The sequence below is a fragment of the Zophobas morio genome, unplaced genomic scaffold, assembly GCF_036711695.1.
Source record: "Zophobas morio isolate AGI-343-1 ecotype UQ-CSIRO unplaced genomic scaffold, CSIRO_AGI_Zmor_V1 ptg000020l, whole genome shotgun sequence".
Classification (NCBI taxonomy): Eukaryota; Metazoa; Arthropoda; class Insecta; order Coleoptera; family Tenebrionidae; genus Zophobas; species Zophobas morio.
Window position 1 is genome coordinate 173,571 of NW_026972125.1, and position 21,512 is coordinate 195,082.

General features: G+C 36.3%; 1 protein-coding gene across 6 annotated transcripts in view; it reads right to left on the reverse strand.

The window, feature by feature from the left end:
- Positions 1-349: 349 nt before the first annotated feature.
- Positions 350-21,512, reverse strand: part of Pan (pangolin) — a 378,050-nt gene continuing 356,887 nt past the window's right edge. For 4 of the 6 annotated variants that reach the window (XM_064059352.1, XM_064059351.1, XM_064059356.1 and 1 more), the window contains exons 9-10: positions 21,082-21,151; positions 350-3,804 (exon numbers count right to left, since the gene is read on the reverse strand). In XM_064059352.1, coding sequence (XP_063915422.1) covers positions 3,333-3,804; positions 21,082-21,151 — 542 coding nt within the window. In that variant the 3' untranslated portion in view covers positions 350-3,332. Of the gene's footprint in view, positions 3,805-15,581; positions 15,710-21,081; positions 21,152-21,512 lie in introns of all 6 variants that reach the window. The other 2 variants (XM_064059355.1, XM_064059354.1) reach the window with 2 other exon arrangements.

Here is a 21,512-nt window from a genome sequence, read left to right on the forward strand (position 1 = left end):
ACGCGTCCATCATTAAGTAAACGCTCCTCATTTAGACGAATTGCAAGCACTTGCGACTATGGCTTTAGATTTCTCCATCTGCCACCATAAAAGGATATTGCTCCATGTCATATAAGCCATCTGGTCCGTAAGTTACGGTCGATTTTTCGCAGATTTAAGCCCATTCGGACAGGCGTTATGTAACGTTTGGTCGTGACGCAAACAGATTGATGGTCTGTTTATGTGCTATTTATTATTCGGCAAACGTGCCATCCTCTCCTAAAATCGGCGATTGCGTCATCGGATTTGGCGAAAGCACGTGTTTCGGAGCGGCGCCACCTAGGGGGCCGGGACGAAATAAAAATTCCGGTCATATTGAGGTTTTGTATTGAATGATTATTAGCCTAGACGGTGTTACGAACAGATGCTACTTACAAAGACGATTAACACCTACATATTCTAGTTTATTTATATATGTATATTCATTTACTCTATGTTGGGGTGCCGGCCTGGGGCGTTCACAACGCCCGAGGGGGGCGCCACCGGCCGTCCGGCTCGCGCCGACCGAACCCAAAACAACTTAACAAGGGCGCGAAGCGCACGGCCGCACACAAAAGACGTTTCTTATCAGTTTCAAGTTAACTATTAGACATTTACATTGCACTTATCCAAAACTTAAATGTATCCGTTTTAACCTAAACAGTCACGAGCTCGGAAACGGCCGTCTTGGTCCAGGCGAATATGGCACATAAATTAATCTCTCCGGGCGCGGACCAAAACGGCCGTCTTGTCCAATGTTGTGATATCGAATCACAGCACTGCCAAATGAAAGTCAGTAAATGCAAAATCCTGAGGGAAGCCAAACATAATATATTTATATTAAATAGTATAAAATATCACATGTTTCTTTTTTATTATAGTAAATAAAGTATTGAACACGAACGCCTAATAATTTCCCTGCTTTGATTCTGAATAGCACGCGTCTCTCTAGTTTTGTGTCAAAACTATTTACATGACTGAGGAAATTGTGTCTTTATCATATGGCCGTTTCGATAACGTAATTTCTAATTGCAACGCAAGCTCGAAAGAATTGTCGTCGTTTGGAAATCTTAAAATGATATGGCTCGCCACAATTTAACAAATAAAATATAGAACGTTCAAATCAATTTTACAAGATAAACTTTTATAAACATTTTTATGTACAAAGTAATTACATTTGTAGCAATATACAACTTAATCATTTGTTTTTCTTTCATATGGTAATTTTAAACATATCAAAAACGGTTATGGGTTTCGTCGCGCTACTCTCCTTGTCTCTATCTCCAACGACACGCCGCAAGAAATACAAACAAAAGAGCAGCTTCAAAACTTTGTGGCACAAGGAACATAAATTTAAACTATCTAAATTAACGCTTGGATGTTGGAGGATTCTTCAAATGCGCTATTGCAACAAGAAAAATTGAACCGTCCCGATGAAATATAAGTACTGAGAGAATTACTTGGAATTTTTCCAAACACATGATGAGGTAAAAACAAACTGAAAAATGGCGACGATATCTCAAGTTACCGCTGCGTAGAAACGCAACTCTTCTACAACAAACACATGACATTCGACACAATGAAACTGACAGTAAAACGGAAATCTAGCAATATTGTAATTTTTGACAAGTGATATAAAAACCTGAAGCTAGAAGACGACAAACGTCGCGTTCGTCCAAACGCCTCCTTCATCACTTTTTTATCTGCTATAACACTTTCTTACAACAGCGTCACGTCGCAGTCAATTTAAACTTCCACATTTATGTTAGTTTTGGAAAAACTTGATAATTTAGTACAGAGTCTAGACACAGGACGTCACTAATCACCTAATTGTCAAAAGCGAAATGCGTCACAGTTGTGACCTCTGTATTTAAATTTTTCATTGGAATCACACCTCTACAGACTTAGATTTTACCACTCAAACTTTACTAGCACACCTTCAAAGTACATGTTTTTTGGTTAGGATTTAAATAATTTCACTAAATGTCACATTTGACAAGTCAAAATTGTAACTACGCCGCTTTTAGTTCATCTGGTGATATCACTTGTCAAAATTAGAAACGACTATTTTTGAACACTTGAGAAGTTGTTGAATTCAAAGAGAATGTTTGGTATTTGAAAGACTTTTCCTTAATTTTCATAGTGTATAACGAGGTTAATTATATGATAAAATTGTAACGTGGTGTTTCTTAGTTCATCTTGTAATGTCACTTGTCAAAGTTATAATTATTACATCAACTATAAGAAAATTTGATTTGATTTCTATAATCTGTAAGACGTGATTCCAGTTGTTTCTAGGATTTTACTTTAAATATAAAAATAGACGTAACATTCTTCAGTTCTTTAACTGAAGAATGTGACGTTTATGGATATGTCACATTATTATATTAATTTAAGCACTAAGATACTAAGCGCAGCCTACTTAGTTAACAGTTTTTTAAATAATGATCCAGATCTTTTCATATCTGTTCATTTTTAAAAAGGTAAATATTATAGCAGATAAAAACGATGATTATTCTACAGCATAAAACACAAATACAAAAAATATATATTTAAAAATGTCAAATACAACCATTAGGTTAGGACGTTGTGGTTAATGTTACGTGAAAACAGTGGCGTCTTGATCTTCAGTGACTAACTGCGCAACATAAGGTTAAGCTTGACATCTGATTTGACACCAAAAGCTTATCTGTTCAGTCAGAGCTTTAGATAATGCATTTATCTTAAGACAGGTTTTCTATGAATAAAACTGAACAAATACTTTAATAAAAGACAGTAATTAGGTTAGCAACGACATTTTGAGGTTAACCTTAATGTAATTGACAGTACACATGACTGAGAAAAACGCTAGGTTTACATAGTTGAAGAACAATCGCTTCTTCACTATATAATTTTCTTTAACACTAAAAGGTCTCATGACAGGTACTCTATAAATAAACTGACATTCTCATCAATAACTAAAATAATAAAAATAATAATAATAAAAACAAAAAAACTGAAAATAACTTCTACATAATGATAAAATATGTGTGTAAGAGGATAAAAACCGCGTCGACGCGAGAAGAAAGCCCATCTCGCGTGATCTCCTGCCGATTAAGTACTCCTTCCTCCAACATCCAAACCCCACTATAAATAACTACAAAATATAAATGGATATTTATAATATATAGAGGTGATTTTGGCAAATGACATTTATGTTACATAGTATAAAATCCAGAGTGCAGTACTAAAGTCAACAAAAGAGCAAACTAAAAAAAATTGAGATCACGCACTGCACTGAACACAGTCCTTCGCCCTTGTCACTTCCAGCTGGGCTACGTAACACTAATAATTGAGCGTGTCGTCTCTTTCCCACTCGTGTCCGAAGAGTCGTTCCTCACGCACTGCCCGGTCAACTGGTTCACACTGAGCGGATTGTTAATGTCGTGGGGGTTCGTCCCGACCGGGTTGCGGGGCGGCTGGTGAGGGTGCGGGGGCGGCAGCTTGACGTCGAAGGCCTCGTGCGGCGTCAGCGGGCTCTGGAGCATGTAGGGGCTGGCGACGCTGACCGAGGGACTCGCGACGCTGGTGGACGGGCTGGGCAGCACCATGCCGCCGGGGCTCGTGAGGCTGCTGAGGCCCGACAGCGCGCCGGGGCTCGAGATGGACTGGTTGAGGCTCTCGGCGTCGTCTTCGGGCGGCGTGTGAGCGTCGCCCATGCTGCCGCAGCTGCCTAGATTGTCGTCGGATTGGTTGCCGTCGTTGCCGTCGCCGGCCTCCATGTACCGGATGCACTTCTTTTTACGTCTGCGGAAACGAGAGGTTAGAAAAGTGGGCTGGACGGGGGCACACAGTAAAGGGGTTAAAATTGTACGGTATTAAAGAAAGTAGTGATCATGCCGGCTGAAAAATAATGTATAATTAAAAAAAAAAAAAAAAAATTAAAATGTAACATGCAACGTAGTTCTGGAAAAGTGACCGGAGTTTTAGTGGTCGCATCCGTAGGACCATGTCGCAGTGTGGCTGATTTTGGTACACTAATCATTCGGAACAATGATGGGAACAGAAGCCATGCAATATAGTTAATGTCAAAGCGGAGATATTAAATAAGCTAATGGTGGCTTTAAAAAGAAAATTTATGTTGTCCCCTTCTGTCTACTTATCCTCATATTTCATTTATTTCAATAGTTTGTCTTTAAAACTAAGTAAAAACTAGTGGCCCGGTAAGGCCAGATCAGGTCAGGCCAGGTCCCGTTAGTTCAAGTTAATTGTTTGCTTTCAACAGTGAATAAAACCAGCGTGTGAAGTTTAATAAGGTTAGATCAAGTCACATCAGGTCAGTCTAGGTCAAGTCAGATCAGTGCAGGGTAGAGTAGGTTAGGTAAGGTCTGGATCCGTCAGGTTTTCGCTCCACTTAACTAAGGTTAGATCAGGTCAGGTTAAGTCAAGTCAGACATAAAGCGCAGATGCTTATAGAGGTTTCCCCTCCATAGAAAACAAGGCCAAGACAGTCTATACTAAAATCAAGTCAGGACAAGTAAGGCTAGGCCAGGTGAGGTCAGGTCAAGTCAAGTGATTGCCTATAAAAGGTTTCCCCTCCATTGGAAAAAGGTCAAAGTAGGTGAGCCCACACTAAATCAGGTAAAGTTAAGTCAAGTCAGGTCAAGTCAAGCGTAAGGCGAGGTTGCCTATAAAAGGTTCTCCGTGGAAAAAACAGGTCTAGTCGGTCTAATCTACGTTCAATTAAGTCAGACTAGACTTTGTCAGGTCAGGACAAGTTAGGCATTAAGTGAGGACTTAGAAGTTTTCTGCTCCATAGAAAAAAGGTCAATTAAGGTTAAACTAGAATTAAGTCAGGCTAGGCTTGGTCAAGTCAGGACAAGTCAAGTTAGGGTATACCAAGTCAGGTCAGGTCAGGTAATGCGAGGGTGTTTACTAAAGATTTCCTCTCTATAGAAAAAAAAAGGTTAAGTCAGAGTAGACCACAGCAGGGTAGGTCAAGTCTGGCATAAGGAAAGGTGCTTATAAAATTTTGCTCCCATATTGGAAAAAAGGGCAAGGCAGGCTAGACCAGAATCAAGTTAGGCTAGACTCGCCAAGGTCAAAAACAGGTCAGATCAGGCCATACTAAGTCAGTCGTAGGGCAACAGTGTCTATAAGATTTCCAATCTATAGAAAAGAAAAAGGTCAAGTCACGGTAGATTAGAACCAAATCAGGTTAAGTCACACCAAGTTAGGTCAGGTTAAGTTACTAAAAAAAGATCAAGTTAAGGCAGGTGCCTATCAAAGGCTGGAAAGAAAAATCAAGTCAGGCTAGACTCAGTCATAAGGCGAGGGTGACAATAAAAGGTTTGCCAACCCCATAAAAAAGGTAAAATCAGGCTACATGATATCAAACTAAGTCAGGTTAGGTCCGGTCAAGGCCAGCTTTTCCCTCCACTAAAAACAGATTAAATCAGGTCAGGGCAAGTCAGGTAAAGCGAGAGTGCCTATAAAAGGTCCAGTTACGTTACAGTTCATAGAAAAAGGGCAGAAACCGGGCTATAATAGGTCAAGTCAGGTTACAGCCAGTCAAGTCAGGATAAGTCAGGTTAGACCATACTAGGTCAGGTCAAGTAAGGCATAAGGCAAGGATACCTACATAAGTGTTTGCCTCACAGAAAAAAGGTCAAATCAGGCTAGAATAAGTCAAATCAGGTCAAACTATATAGATCAGGTCAAATTAGGTGAGGCATAAGACGGGATTGCTTGGAAAAGGTTTCCGCTTCATTGAAAAAAGGTCAAATCAGGGTAGACTAGGTCAAATCAAGTTAGGTCAGACTAGAAGACTAGGTTAGGGTAGACTAGGTCAAGTCAAGGTAGGTTAGGTCAAGTCAGGGTAGGCTAAGCCAAGTCAAGGTAGGCTAGGTCAAGTCAGGGTAGGCTAGGACAAGTCAGAATAGGTTATATCAAGTCAGGGTAGACAAGGTCAAGTTCGGATAGACTTGGTCAGGTCAGGTCAAATCAGTAATAAGGCGAGGGTGACGATACAAGGTTTCTCCTTCATAGAAAAAGAGGTGAAATTAGGCTACAAAAGGCTTCCCCGCCACAGAAAGAAGAAAAGCTCAAGTCAGGTTAGAGCTGGTCAAGTCAGGACAAGTCAGATTGGTCCACGTGAGGTCAAGTAAGGCATAAGGCAAGGAATACCTACATAACTTTTTCCCTCACAGAAAAAATGGTCAAATCAGGCTATAGTAGGTCATATCAGATCAACCTACACTCGGGCAGGTCACATCAGGTCAAATTAGGTGAGGCACAACGCTAGGTTGCCTATAAAAGGTTTCAGCTTTATTGAAAAAAGTCAAATCAGGGTAGACTAGGTCAAATCAAGTTAGGTTAGGCTGGAAGACTAGGTTAGGGTGGACAAGGTCAGGTCAGGGTAGCCTAGACTAGGTCAGGGTAGGCTAGGTGAAGTCATAGTAGGCTAGGTGAAGTCAAGGTACGTTAGGTCAAGTCGAGGTAGGTTAGGTCAAGTCAAGGTAGACTAGGTCAGGTCAGGTCAAATCAGGAATAAGGCGAGGGTGCCGATACAAGGTTTCCCCTTCATAGAAAACGAGCTGAAATCAGGCTATAAGACTTCCCCGCCACAGAAAGAAGAAAAGGTCAAGTCAGGTTAGAATCCGTCAAGTTAGGACAAGTCAGGTTAGACCATACTAGGTCAGGTCAAGTAAGGCATAAAGCAAGGGTACATATACAAGTTTTTCCGTCATAGAAAAAAAGTCAAATTAGGCTAGAGTAGGTCATATAAGGTCAAACTGTATTTGATCAGGTCAGAGCAGGTCAAATTAGGTGAGGCATAAGGCGTGGTTAGGGTAGGCTAGCTCAAGTCAGAATCGGCTAGGAAGCCATGGAGTGTTCGGGAGCTCCACCAAAAGAATAAGTAAATCCCAGGAAGACACTTGCTATTGCTGCAATGACCCCGACAACCCAGAACGTCCCTCCTTACCTCATAGATAGAAGAAGGGTATAGGAAATACGGAAAAAGAATTGGAAACAGTTTTGAGCCCTGAAAATATAATCGAGCACATTTTAGAAGAAGAATACAGATGGGACAAAATCTCACCACTGATTACCAATATCATGAAAGTAAAGGAAAATGATGAAAAATAAAGACAACAAAATCGAAGCGACAGATAAACAACGACAGAGGCAGATCTACGAAAGACACTTAAGACAGTAGAGAGAAGAGTTGTTCACGAAGATCGAAGGTTAAATCAAGTCAGACTAGACTTAATCAAGTCAGGTTGGGCTTGGTCAAGTCAGGTTAAGACAAGGTAGGGCATACCAAGCCAGGTCAAGTCAGGTCACGTCAGGTCATGTTGGGCGTAAAACGAGGGTGCTTACAAAAGATTTCCCATATATAGAAAAGTTAAGTCAGGTCAAGTCTGGCATAGGAAACGGTACCTAAAAAAGGTTTCTCATTAAGAAAAAAAGACCAACTGAGGGTCAAAACAAGAAACAAGTTGGGTCAGGCCACACAAGTCAGTTAGGTCAGGTCACTAATAAAATGTAAATCTGGTCAAAACAAGTTAGGCATAAGGCGAAAGTTTCTATAAAAGATTTCCAATCCATAGACAAAAAAGGTCAAATCAAGGTAGATTAGAATCAAGTTATGTTCAGGTTAGGTCACACCAGGTTAGGTCAGGTCAGACTGTCAAAAAATAAAAGGTTTCCCGTCGGTAGAAAAAATGCCAAATCAGATTAGACTAGATCAAATCAAGTCAGATAGATTAAGTCAAAATCAAGTCAGGCCAGAGTAGGTCAAATCAAGCAAGGTTAGACTTGGTCAGGTCCGGTTAGGTCCCGTCATGTAAAAAAGACTCTCTATTATGGTTAAATTAGGCTAGAGTAGATCAAGTCAAATCAGGAATAAGGCGACGGTACCGATACAAGGTTTCCTTTTCAGAGAAAACGAACTGAAAATCAGGCTAGGGTAGGTCAAATCAAGTCAAACTAGACTTGATTTGTCAGGTTAGACAACACCAGGTCAGTTCAGGTTAGATTAAGTTAAGTCAGAAATAAGGCAAGGATGCCTATAGGTTTCCTCTTCATTGGAAGAAGAAAAGATCAAGTCAAGGTAGAGTCGGTCAGGTGAGGGCAAGTCAGGTTAAATCAGGCATAAGATAAAGGTACCTAGACAAGTTATTCTCCATTAATAAAGGTCTAATCAGGCTACAGAAGGTCAAATCAAGTCACATTACAGTCGGTTAGATCAGATCAGGTCAAGTTAAGTAAAACATAAGGCGGGGTTGAAAAAGGGTCAAATCAGGGTAGACTAGGTCAAGTTCGGACAGATTAGGTCAGGCCAGATCAAGTCATGTTAAGTCAGTGAAAGGTTTTTTTCCAATACTATATCTTTATAATGTAATGAATATATTGTTACGGCACATAGTTTCGTAATAGCAAGCCCTAAAGATTGCAAATTTGAGAAATTTACATACAACTAAACATTGATTTGGTTCTAGTAATTTTTTTTTGTTTTTAAAATTTTTATTTTTATCGTTTTCGAGATACGGAAAGTAAAGATATGTGAAAACCGTAGCTGCGATATCAAAACTAGTTACCGATACCGAGGATTATTTACAGCATTAACTAAAAAAATGTGTTTTTAAAATAAAAATTTTGACAGATTTTGGTCAGTTTTTAATCATTAAATAGACATTTGTACCGAAGTTGAGGAATAAACTCTGTTGGTTGACCTCAAATTAATGATTGAAGCAAATTTTTGTGTTGGTAATTCTGAATTATTTTGACAATCCGGTATGCCATCATAAAATTTTAAATATGTTGCCAATTTGATAAAAAAAAATCATAACCATTTTGAGTACAGTAATTTTCCTTATCATCACACAAAAATCGCAAATCTACAAATCTGCGGCCACATTATCCACTTTAACCTCACTTTATCGCTATCTCTAATCCCCGTTTCAACTAGGCGGCAAAGCCACCGCCCCCCGTGATCACACTACTACTGAATTTAACACAATTTACAGCTTCCTGAAAACTTTCTAGCCGATTACAGAAACCAGCTCACTGAGTTCGCCAACGATTTCAATCATTAGAAAGATAAATGCGCACAATATGTTATTATTGTACACTCTAGTGCCGCATTACAGATAATAAGTATACATTTTATAAAACAATTTCCTTCTGTTGCCGATGGCAGTCGTTCGTTTCCTTCTCAGTACCAGATACACATTTTCTGTTTGTTTTTTGTCTTAGCTCTGGAGCTTCCATTTAGAACGAGATAATTCTAGACCTGCAAGAAGTCAACGCACCACGGGCAGAAAGCAGAAAAAGTGAGTCAATTTCTTGAACGAAAAAAGCACTGGTGAATATTTGATGGTTCAACTCCCAGTTTAAGTCTTGGTCGAGTTTTACTAGGTAATTAGTTATTGACGCTGAATGTCGGAACGCTATGAATTATAGAACAATGGTAAAAAACGTGGTAAAAAATATTTAGACCACTCCGACACTTTAATTATTACACCGCAACTGTTTGGGATTAAAAATGCATCACCGATGGCTATTTTTAGCACCATTTTTCTTGCTTTGTACGATTCTGATTTATTTCTCTGCGCTAATCTTCCCGAGATTACGTCGATAACAAATGAAGATGAATGTAACCCAAAAAGATTATTTAATTTCATGATTGATTATTTCTATCTCTAATAAAATGCACACTTTAATCCACCGTGAAAACGAGCGAAGTAATGATGCCAATTACCAATGAGGCAACCAAGCGGAAAATATATAAACTCCAACCACAGCCGTAATTAACGTATCAACATTTCAGCCGAGAAAAACATTTTCTGTCTCGTAATTGGGTAGTAAAAGCAAACTACATAATTATCCACCTACAATCCATGGATAAACCCAATTCGCAGTTCGCGGGTTGAGAAAAAGCGGCATGTGGGTGATTTTATCGAGGAAGTTTTACTAGCGCGGATAAAATTACATTTCTAATGAGCGCATTCATATATATGTAAAAGATTAATGAAAAAGTCGGTCGTTACATTATTACTGTCTTTTTATCTCGTCACGACGTGGCGCGTCCTTATGGCGCCACGGCAAGAAAAAATAAAATTATCACTTGCCACAATGCGCCATTATTTCGAATTCGCTCTAATTGGGTCACTCGATGTACATATTAAATTTCATGCAATATTCATGTAAGAAAGTCATGAATCATCGGTAATCTTAATAAACTTACGGCTTTTACCGTTTTTTTTTTGCGTTCGTGGTAATGATAGCGTACGTCAATTACATCGCTTGTCAACATTAATTGTTGTTATCGTTGCGCCATCTTAATGGCGCGAGTGCTGTACAGTGTAATTAAGTGTACAATATTATTAGTATTACGGATGTAAAACACCGAGGCGGATGCTAGAACACACTTAACTTGCAAAAATCGAACTAATTTACGTGCGAAACTGGAGTTAACACTGGACAGAACCTATACATAATTTTTTAAATTGTTTCTTTAAACTGGCACTTTGTTGAATTTTTTTTCTTTCCGTTTATCAGTTTTTTCACCACGAATTAGTTTTGTACTTTGACAGAGAAGTCTACTACCACTTTAGCGTCTTACACATAATTTTAATATTTTTGTAATTCTACAAGGATAAACAATTCCAACTATGTATTGTGAGTATTTTTTGTACAACTGCATCATTTTCACAGTAATTCTAACAATTCCAAATTTTATTAAATTATCACGTACTGATAATACTGCAGGAAGGTTAAATTAGCAAAAAGATGGGTTTACCTTATTCCAATCGCTATTCAAACAATTAGATTTCTTTCAGAAATTAACAGTCACCAATATTAAATATATAAAGTTAATAACTACGTAATTCCAAAAAAAATATATATATATATGTTACAGCTAATATCCGAAATCCGTTATTATGCATAATAACTAGACATTTTAGGAATTATGCGTAATAACTAAACTTGTCAGTTATTATGCGTAATAACTGAAATTTTCAGTTATTATGCATAATAACGGAAACGTTTAGGTAATATTGATAATAACTAACAGAGGAACAGGAATTATGCATAATATTTTCAAAAAAGCTACCCACCCTGTCTCCCTTTCCCCTACATATCACATGTACAGTTAATTTAAAAAAAACGGGACAAATTACAGTAACAGAAACGTCATATTCCCATTGCTTTTCATTGATCTATGAGAGCCTGAATTGCTCATCTTGTCCCGTTTTTTGTGAAATCAGCTATTATTATGCATAATTCCTGTTCCTCTGTTAGTTATTATCAATATTACCTAAACGTTTCCGTTATTATGCATAATAACTGAAAATTTCAGTTATTACGCATAATAACTGACAAGTTTAGTTATTACGCATAATTCCTAAAATGTCTAGTTATTATGCATAATAACGGATTTCGGATATTAGCTGTAACATATATATATATATATCGCTGTCATCCTGTTGTTAATATAATTGTAGTACACCTATTTCCTATTTTTGACTACATTTTCATAGTTCAGAAAAAACCTACTATATTTCAGTACTCCTATATGTAAAATTTTCAAGAATTTCTAGTGTATTTCCAAGAATTCCAAAAATTACAGTGAATCAACTACGTAATTCCAAAATTAATTCTGACAGTAATTAGTTCCTCACAATTAAAACAGTCGTCGTTTTATTATAGCATGTCAGCACACCTACTTTTAATTACATTTTCAATATTTTGAATTCAGAAAAAAATTGCAGGTGAATTTCCCAAGAATTCCTGAATTACTAGAATCAGTAAATATGTAATTCCAGAATCTGACGGCAGGTAGTCCGAAATTAAAACAGTAATTCTTCTATTAATTTCATTTGAGTATCTCAGTACATTTACTTTTACTATATCCTCATTTTTTCGAATTCAGAAAGAATTTCAGGTGTATTTCCAAAGAATTCCAGAATTACACTCAATGACTTGTGTAATTCCCAAATTAATTTTGAGAATTTCTTTAGTCTCTCACAACTAAAACAATCGTCCTTCGATTAATAGCTTCTCAGCTCATCTACTTTTAACTACATTTTTATTATTTTGAATTCAGAAAAAATTTAGGTGTATTTCCAAAGAATTCCAGAATTCCAGTCAGTAACTTGTGTAATTCCAAAATTGATTCTGACAATGATTGGCCTCGAAATTAAAACAGTCATACTTCAATTAATTTCATTTTAGCATCTCAGCACACCTGATTTTATCTTCATTATTTCCAATTCAGAAAGAATTTCAGGTGTATTTCCAAAAAATTCAAGAATTATACTCAGCGACTTGTGTAATTCCCAAATAAATTTTGAGAATGTTTTTAATTTCTCACAACTAAAACAATCGTCCTTCGATTAATAGCTTCTCGGCACATCTACTTTTAACTACATTTTTATTATTTTGAATTCAGAAAAAATTTAGGTGTATTTCCAAAAAAATTCCAAAATTACAGTCAGTAACTATGTAATTCCGAAATTAATTCTGATAATGAATTTAGTCTCTCGCAATTAAAATAGTCATTCTTCGATTAATAGCATCTCAGCTCATCTACTTTTAACTACATTTTTATTATTTTGAATTCAGAAAAATTTTAGGTGTGTTTCCAAAGAATTCTAGAATTACAGTCAGTAACTTGTGTAATTCCAAAACTGATTCTGACAATGATTAGCCCCGAAATTAAAACAGTCATCCTTCAATTAATTTCATTTTAGCATCTCAGCACACCTGTTTTTATTTACATCTTCATTATTTCGAATTCAAAAAAAAAAATTAGGTGTACTTCCAAAGAATTCCAGAATTACACTCAATGACTTGTGTAATTCTCAAATTAATTTTGAGAATGTCTTTAGTCGCTCACAACTAAAGCAATCGTCCTTCGATTAATAGCTTCTCAGCACATCTACTTTTAAACTACATCTTTATTATTTTGAATTGAGAAAAAATTTAGGTGTATTTCCAAAAAATTCCAGAATTACAGACAGTAACTATGTAATTCCGAAATTAATTCTGATAATGTGTTTAGTCTCTCGCAATTAAAATAGTCATCCTTCGATTAATAGCATCTCAGCTCATCTACTTTTAACTATATTTTTATTATTTTGAATTCAGAAAAATTTTAGGTGTATTTCCAAAGAATTCCAGAATTACAGTCAGTAACTTGTGTAATTCCAAAATTGATTCTGACAATGATTACCCCCGAAATTAAAACAGTCATCCTACAATTAATTTCATTTTAGCATCTCAGCACACCTGCTTTTATTTATATCTTCATTATTTTGAATTCAGAAAGAAAGGTGTATTTCCAAAAAATTCCAGAATTACAGCCGGTAACTACATAATTCCAAAAATAATTCTGACAATGTGTCTAGTCTCTGGTAATTAAAACAGTCATCCTTCGATTAATAGCATCTCAGCACATCTACTTTTAACTACATCTTCATTATTTTGAATTCAGAAAAAATTTCAGATGTATTTCCAAAGAATTCCAAAATTACAGTCAATAACTGTGTAATTCCAAAACTTATTCTAACGATGTGTTGAGTCTCTTGCAATTAAAACTGTCATCCTTTGATTACTTGCACTCGGCATATTTACTTTTACTCTCCATTATTTCGAATTCAGAAAGAATTTCAGGTGTATTCCCAAAGAATTCTAGAATTACAATCAATTCTAATGTAATTCAAAAATCAATTTTGACGATAATAAGTCTCGTAATCAAAACTAACTACATTTTCATTATTTCAAAATTAAAAGAATTTCTTTCAGGTGTATTTCCAACAAATTCCATGTCTACAGTCTCAATAACTACGTAACTCCAAAATTTATTCTAACGATGTATTGAGTGTCTTGCAATTAAAACAGTCATCCTTTGGTTACTTGCACTTGGCGCAAAAAAAATTAGAGCAGTCATTCTTCAATGAATTTCATCTCAGCACATCTACTTTTAACTACATCTTCATTATTCCGAATTCAGAAAAAAATTCAGGTGTATTTCCAAAGAATTCCAGAATTACAATCAATTCTACTGTAATTCCAAAGTCAATTCTGACGATGATAAGCCTCTCAAATCAAGAGTAACTACATCTTCATTATTTCGAATTTAGAAAGAATTTCTTTCAGGTGTATTTCCAACAAATTCCAGATTTACAGTAAATAACTAAGTAATTCCGAAATTTATTCTGATAATGTGATTAATCTCTCGCTGTCAACACAGACATTCTTCAATTTATTGAATTTTAGTATTTCTGTGCAATAATTTTTTATGCATTTTCATTATTTCCGGTTCAGGAGAAACTGTATTTCATTCCAGTAAAATTAATATTTACAAAACTTTTCAAAATGTTAAGTGCGTTTCCAAGAATTATGAAATTTCAAGTGTATTTCCAAGAATTCCTATGTAATTCCAAAATTAATTGTGACGGATTGACTTCTTGTTGTTAATACAGTCTTTTGCATATTTTTTGTAAAATTTTAATTTTTTCAATTGTTTATTCTTCCTTTTATTCCATACAATTGTTTCATGTCTTTTTATGAATTCGTTCTATTTTTCCAAAAATAACATTGCTTTCTGTTTCTGCTATGTTTGCATTGATTTTTTTTAGTAAAATCTTTATTTTCTCTAGTAAAATCGTATTTACTGACTAATTTCCATGAACATTGTGTCCATTTTTTAGTGTTTTTAATGTTAACACATTTCGATCGATTTTCAAGAAATTAGTTTAGTACCAACCCACAAAAGTCACTAGATATTTGTAATTCGTTTTATATCGAGATTATATACAATTTGATAAAATGGAACAAGAAAGTCACTAATAGGACTATTTCGTCATGAATTACCGGGCAATAAAATCGTGATTTTCATAACTTATTACTCGCACCGGTAATAATAATAAAAGACCCTATTGTATTGCTGTCACCATTAATTATTGCCGCTATCACCAAACATTAGTATAATCAAGCACACCGTTAAAACTTACTAACATAAGAGCGAAGTAATAAATCAACCAATAAATTAACGTCTAGTACGCAGGGAGTTCCAGATTTTGTTTACAAGCAATTGTTCTCGGTTAATTACAGTAAAAGCCACGTGTAACAATAAAAACTTTACACAGATGCGGCAAAATATTAGTTTCCATAGTAAGGACTTGAGGAAAGGTGTGCGGCACTTTTATTTAATCATGTATTATATCTTCCTCGTAGCCACATTTAAATTTAATACTTTTTCGTCTATCAACCACATTGATACACCCAAATTCGTTAAAAGTCAAAACAATCTAATTTACAATCATGGCACAACGATTAGTGAAAACAGCGACTTGGATGCGACTATTAAAACTCAAAACTTGCCAACTTAAAAAAAAACATGCGATGTTACACTGGTTACTGAGGTCTAGAGAAAAAATTTCCAGCCCAAAGCGAAACTTTTTCCCCTAGTTTGACGACTAAAAAAACAAAAAACAACCAATAAAAAAAATCAAAAACCAAAATAAAACGAGTCTAGAGCTAACATGACACCAACACTGCTGCAAACTAACCACGACAGGGCTATAGATTGACGTATGTCGGTTCCTGGGGCGACTGCGTGGTAGCAGCACCTCCTGCCGCGTGCAGCAACCCAGCGTGGACCGTGGAACTTCCGCCGCCGTGCGAGCTGTTCTCGGGGCTAAACAATCGTTATTTGTACATGGGCGCCCACTTCACACACACATCCATCGAAAAGAACACAAGAAATGCACCACACCCTTGGCTTCCAATCAGAAAATGTGTCTATTACTAACCGACCAGTCTGCCCCTGAATTCTCACCGACAGTTACTCGACAGCAGTGTCTAGTGCACATTAACTAAGCCATGGGTCCTTTTCTGTGTGGGAAGACACATTTTCTGATCCCGTCACAACGCCACAGTGTCTCTTGATACACAAAATAATAAAACAACAGTCTTTCCACATAGATAAGAAACACCAAAGGTGGACGGGGCTGCTGGGTGGGTGGTACCCGGCAGCCCAGTACACTATAACCAAACTGACAACAACCCAATGGACGGTTCGAGTGCGCTCGACGATGCCTGCTTTACCATGGACAACACTGTGGCTGGTCAAAGCTCTACGGTGCGAAAATTGGAGGTTGAGCATTGCATACTAAAGGTTTAATTTGAACGAAAAGTAAATTTTCTAGATTTCAGTCTCAATTTTCGAGAACTTCAGTGCTAGTTAGGAACAGTGGAGCGCTAGAGCGGCAAAACGGTGATTTTCGTAGTAATAACTTGAGAACAGATAAGCGGAATAAAATTATCGATCAATTGTCAAGGTCTATGTTTCGCGCATAAATTTGACTAGTGTATACGAAAAGAAATTAACAACTACAGCATAGATTATTGAAATTTTTATTAACTTCTTAATTTATTAATTTAAATATGGGATTTCTTTTCCCTCTAATTCTTGACATAATTTATATCTAGCCTGTATAATAACAGATCACTGACTTTGACATACAAAAATATTTCAGACAAAGCTAAGTTTTTCTCGGTATATATAGTTCAGTTGGTTAATAAATAAACTTTAGTGGATAGTTTGAAACACTACAGCGAAAAAGCGGCAAAACCCTTCTTTCCGTAGTAACTTGCACGAGGATGATAAGCGGCACTTAAAAAGTCCTAATAAAATTTGAGGTTATATCAGGAAAGATTTTTCACGTATTTTCCATTTTTTTTTTTTGTTACTATACAAAGGAACTCAATTCCAAACAATTTCATTACTTTCACTCTAAACAGTTTTCACTTCAGTTCAATTTCCAATTTCAAAATTTTGAACATGTAACAAAATTAATTTAAAACAAGATGTGTTTATTGTATCTGAGTGTCTATTGACTTGCTATTTATTTTATATAGACCGTAATGATAAAATATTTACACCTAGTTGGCCTTGGAAAATTGATCACTGCATTGTAATAGTTTGCCGCCTCAATGACCTCAATTAAACTATCAACAACACTCGAAAAAGCATAAAAAAGTTAGGTTATGATTGACATTTGTGACAGGCTACGAGTAGTCATCAATCATTACAACAAGGCGCCAAAATTCATGAAATTTTAAAGCTAATTTGATGTAATCTTTTACAATCACTTGTATATATATTAATTAATTATTAGAAACAGAGTGTTCTCTTTGTAAGATGCAACACAAATTGTTTTTTTCTTTAATGAAACAGCCTGTATGTTTTTATATATTTTGATTGAGCTGTACTTAGGCTTTACAACTACAGTTTTTTTTAAATTCCAATGCGACGTTGCCACGTTATTCCAACTTTCATGACAATAAAAATCACAATAGGGTTATTTTTAAAGTATGTCTCACAATATTTTGAGGAAGGATAAACAAAAGGTACGAGATTTGTTGTAGTATCAACTAATTCAAATTTTAATATACAGAATGTTTATAAAAAAATCGAAAAATTTACAATTTACAGATATTAACATTTCAGGTTTTTCAAACGGAACATCCTGTATTTTATTACTGTATTTTACTCTATATTTGTCCTAATTCTTCTCATATACGTCGTGTCTCATAACAAAGTAAAAAATCTCAGTAAGTATCCATTTTAAATATAAAAAGTACTCAATAAAAAACTGAAATATCGACATTTGAAAACGTTTTTTATAAACATCCTGTATCCGAAAATTTAACCCCATTTTTACCACAAGGTTGTAACACGGATTTTAAAAATAATCCGACTGTTTTTTTGTGAACCCTTCCATTGCTAAAAAAATTCAAGAAAACTGGATCGCGGACTTTGTGAATCATCCTGTATATAGATAGGATTTGTAACCTAAAAGTTCCAATTTTTTCTTTAATAAACAAACCATTGATGCAATCAACTTTATTATTTTCTACAATTTATCTCAAATAAAAAAGAGAAAAGTGAAATATTCTGTGAACGTTAATTTTGAGGTAATTTAAATTATGATTTGAAATTAAATACTACGTGCTATCGACTGATAAATGCAGTAATAAAATATAGGTGCTCTATTTGAAAAAACCCAAACATCGATATTTGAAAATTGTAATAATCAAAACATTTTTATAAACACTCTGTATATGAAAATTTCATCTTATTTAAGCCAAAACAAAATGCGTACTTTTCTTTATCTCTTCACAAAATATTGTAAGACTGTACTGTATTTTTTGTGAACCCTTCCATTGTCAAAAACATTCAAGAAAATCGGAATAACGTGGCAACGTCGCATTGTAATTTCAAAAATAAACTGTGGAACCTCATCCAAAAAGTTTCATTAATTTCACTCGAAAAAGTTCACTTTCAAAAATTGTGGTTATGTAAAAAGATTAATCAGAAAAAAAAGTTTTTGTATCTGAATTTCTGGTAAAAATTTCGAAATCAGTCAAAAGTACTTCAGGTTTCAGCAGTGTGAAATATTTAAAACAGGTATAGTCAAAAACACCCCTCAATTTAACTCGTTATTTATTTTAAACACACTGTAGTATATTTAATAATAATTAATGTCTCAGTGTGCGTTGGAATTTCAAATTTGTTGTCAAAATCGTCAAAAAGCGAGTTAAGTGTTCACTGTCAATTTGTCAAAAACACAGACTTTCTAAATTACAATTTCAGTTCAATCATAACCTCAAAATTGACACTGATATTTTTATAACTAAAATTGCCAAGATCGATTTATACCGGGTGTCTGAAAAATGGCGGATTCTCTTCAGTACGTCCATTAATAAAAAAAAATTATGATGTAGATTACGAAAAAATTATAATTTTATAAAAGTAAAATTGGCAACATTGCACGCACCTAATGCGTGAATACCTCCAGCTTATTTCATGAGTACTTAAGTTAAGAAAAAACTGATTTTGGCAAATGACATATCTTCTAAGAAAAGAGAGGGTGGGTGGGCGGGGCTAGTACCTGCTAAGGTAAAACTGATTTTGGCAAATGACATACCTTCTAAAACAAGAAAGGGTGGGTGGGCGGTCCTAGTATTGTGTTAAGATAAGACTGATTTTGGCAAATGAGATACCTTCTAAGAGAAGAGAGGGTGGGTGGGTGGTCTAGTAGCTGCTAAGAAAAAACTGATTTTGGCAAATGACATACTCTCTAAGAAAAGAGAGGGTGGGTGGGCGGGGCTAGTACCTGCTAGGAGCAGAGAGTGATTTTGGCAAATGAGATAGACTCTAAGGAAAGAGAGGGTGGGTGGGCGGGGCTAGTACCTGCTAAGATAAGAGTGATTTTGGCAAATGAGATAGCCTCTAAGGAAAGAGAGGGTGGATGGGCGCGGCTAGTACCTGCTAAGTTAAGAGTGATTTTGGCAAATGAGATAGCCTCCAAGAAAAGAGAGGGCGGGTGGGTGGGGCTAGTACTTGCTAAGATAAAACTGATTTTGGCAAATGAGATAGCCTCTAAGAAAAGAGAGGGTGGGTGGGCGGGGCTAGTACCTGCTAAGATAAGAGTGATTTTGGCAAATGAGATAGCTTCTAAAGAAAGAGAGGGTGGGTGGGCGGGGTTAGTACCTGCTAAGATAAGAGTGATTTTGGCAAATGAGATAGCTTCTAAAGAAAGAGAGGGTGGGTGGGCGGGGTTAGTACCTGCTAAGATAAGAGTGATTTTGGCAAATGAGATAGCCTCTAAGAAAAGAGAGGGTGGGTGGGCGGGGCTAGTACCTGCTAAGATAAGAGTGAATTTGGCAAATGAGATAGCTTCTAAAGAAAGAGAGGGTGGGTGGGCGGGGCTAGTACCCGCTAAGATGAGAGTGATTTTGGCAAATGAGATAGCCTCTAAGAAAAGAGAGGGTGGGTGGGTGGGGCTAGTAGCTTCTAAGGTAAGACTAATTTTGGCAAACCATATCTTTGTACGTTCTAACTGAAATGGTAAATTAAACATGGCCATGGGGGAGAGAAATATTAACTAAAAGTTTTATTAGTAGTTGTTATAATAATGAATGTGTTCTTTAGTTGTTAAACGTAGCAAAATAATCAATTAAATGTGAGAGAGATAGTTTTTTTCTATTTTTCCCAGATCAGTTGATTGTTAAGAGCGCAGCCGAGAGTTAATCCGCCATTTTTCAGACACCCGGTATATTATTCGGGGTAGTTTATCTAGGCATGAGCAACCAAGATGTCAAAAATTTTGAAATGTACTTATAAAACATTCTACATCTAATTGTCTTTGGCAAATTTATCATTCAGTTTTAATAGAATTGCCGCTTCCATGACTTGAATTGAACTATCATGCAGCAAACACGCCGAAAAAGCATAAAAAAGCTAGGTTATGAGTGACATTTGTGACAGGCTACGAGTAATCAAAAATTACAACGAGGCGGCAAAGGGAATTTTAAAGTTAATCTTTTATAAACAGCCTGTATCTGTATATATATAAGCAGCAAACTGACAAGTGGATCCATCTAGTCATTTTTAAGTCAATGGCGCGTTTTCTTGGCGTGTTATATTTCTTTTATTTAAAATTGTTTATCATCTGATTATTTTGTTGACATCCAACTTAAGAAAAAAATATTTATTGTATATAAGAGTGATCGAAAATGACTGGGAGTTTTAACTTTTCAAAATCTTCATTAGTTATATTATTAGAGGTCCCACAATCCTATAGTCAATGTGTAACTAATTCCTCCCTACTCCTCAATATTAATATATTTAAAATTTTTTTTAATGTTACTCCCTTAAAACAGGGTGTGAAATTTCCCTTCACACCCCAATTCGAACCTACCCCGTCCCCACCCCGCAATGCTCAAACCTCCACTCCAGCAACAAAACTGTGCACTGTGCTCACGCACACACCGTGAAGCATAATCATAAGTGTTACATGCGTTTCAAGTCCATAGTCCATCGTGTCCGACAAGAGTCGACACCGTGACACGACCTCCTACTGTGCTCGAAAAAATCAAACGTGTTAGCTGTTATTCGAAACGTCCATCAGTTTGAAATCAGGTTGGTTATTAAAACAAGTAAAAAAAGTAAATAAACGCATGCCGAACTAAAACCACCAAAAAAAAATCAAGGGTACACACCTGCATGGCTTACACCACTGGTTCTGTTGGTCCAATCCGTACCTTGCTCGGCACTTCTTCATGCTGTTACCTGACGGATTCAAGTAAACGAGTTAATGTCTGCGCGGTGGTTGGGGGAGGATCATGCGTGGGACTGACGAAGCCAACTGGGGATGCGTACCTTGGTAGCAGAATTACGGTTAGTTCGAAGATTTGTGAGAGTGCGGTGCACACAGATTGTAATAGCTCGGTTGTTGTTTTCGACGTGCTCTAGCGTGGCGGCGTGGCGCCGCTCACGGGAGGGTGCAGACTAGGGATGCAACGAGTGGGCACAGGATTCAAAGGGAGGGTTTGGTGCAACCGTCATAACCCTTCATATTGTGGGCGGACCGTCGGTACCGTGTTTTGACAAATTTGGCGGAATTTTTCTTGTATTCCAGAGAAAGATTGTA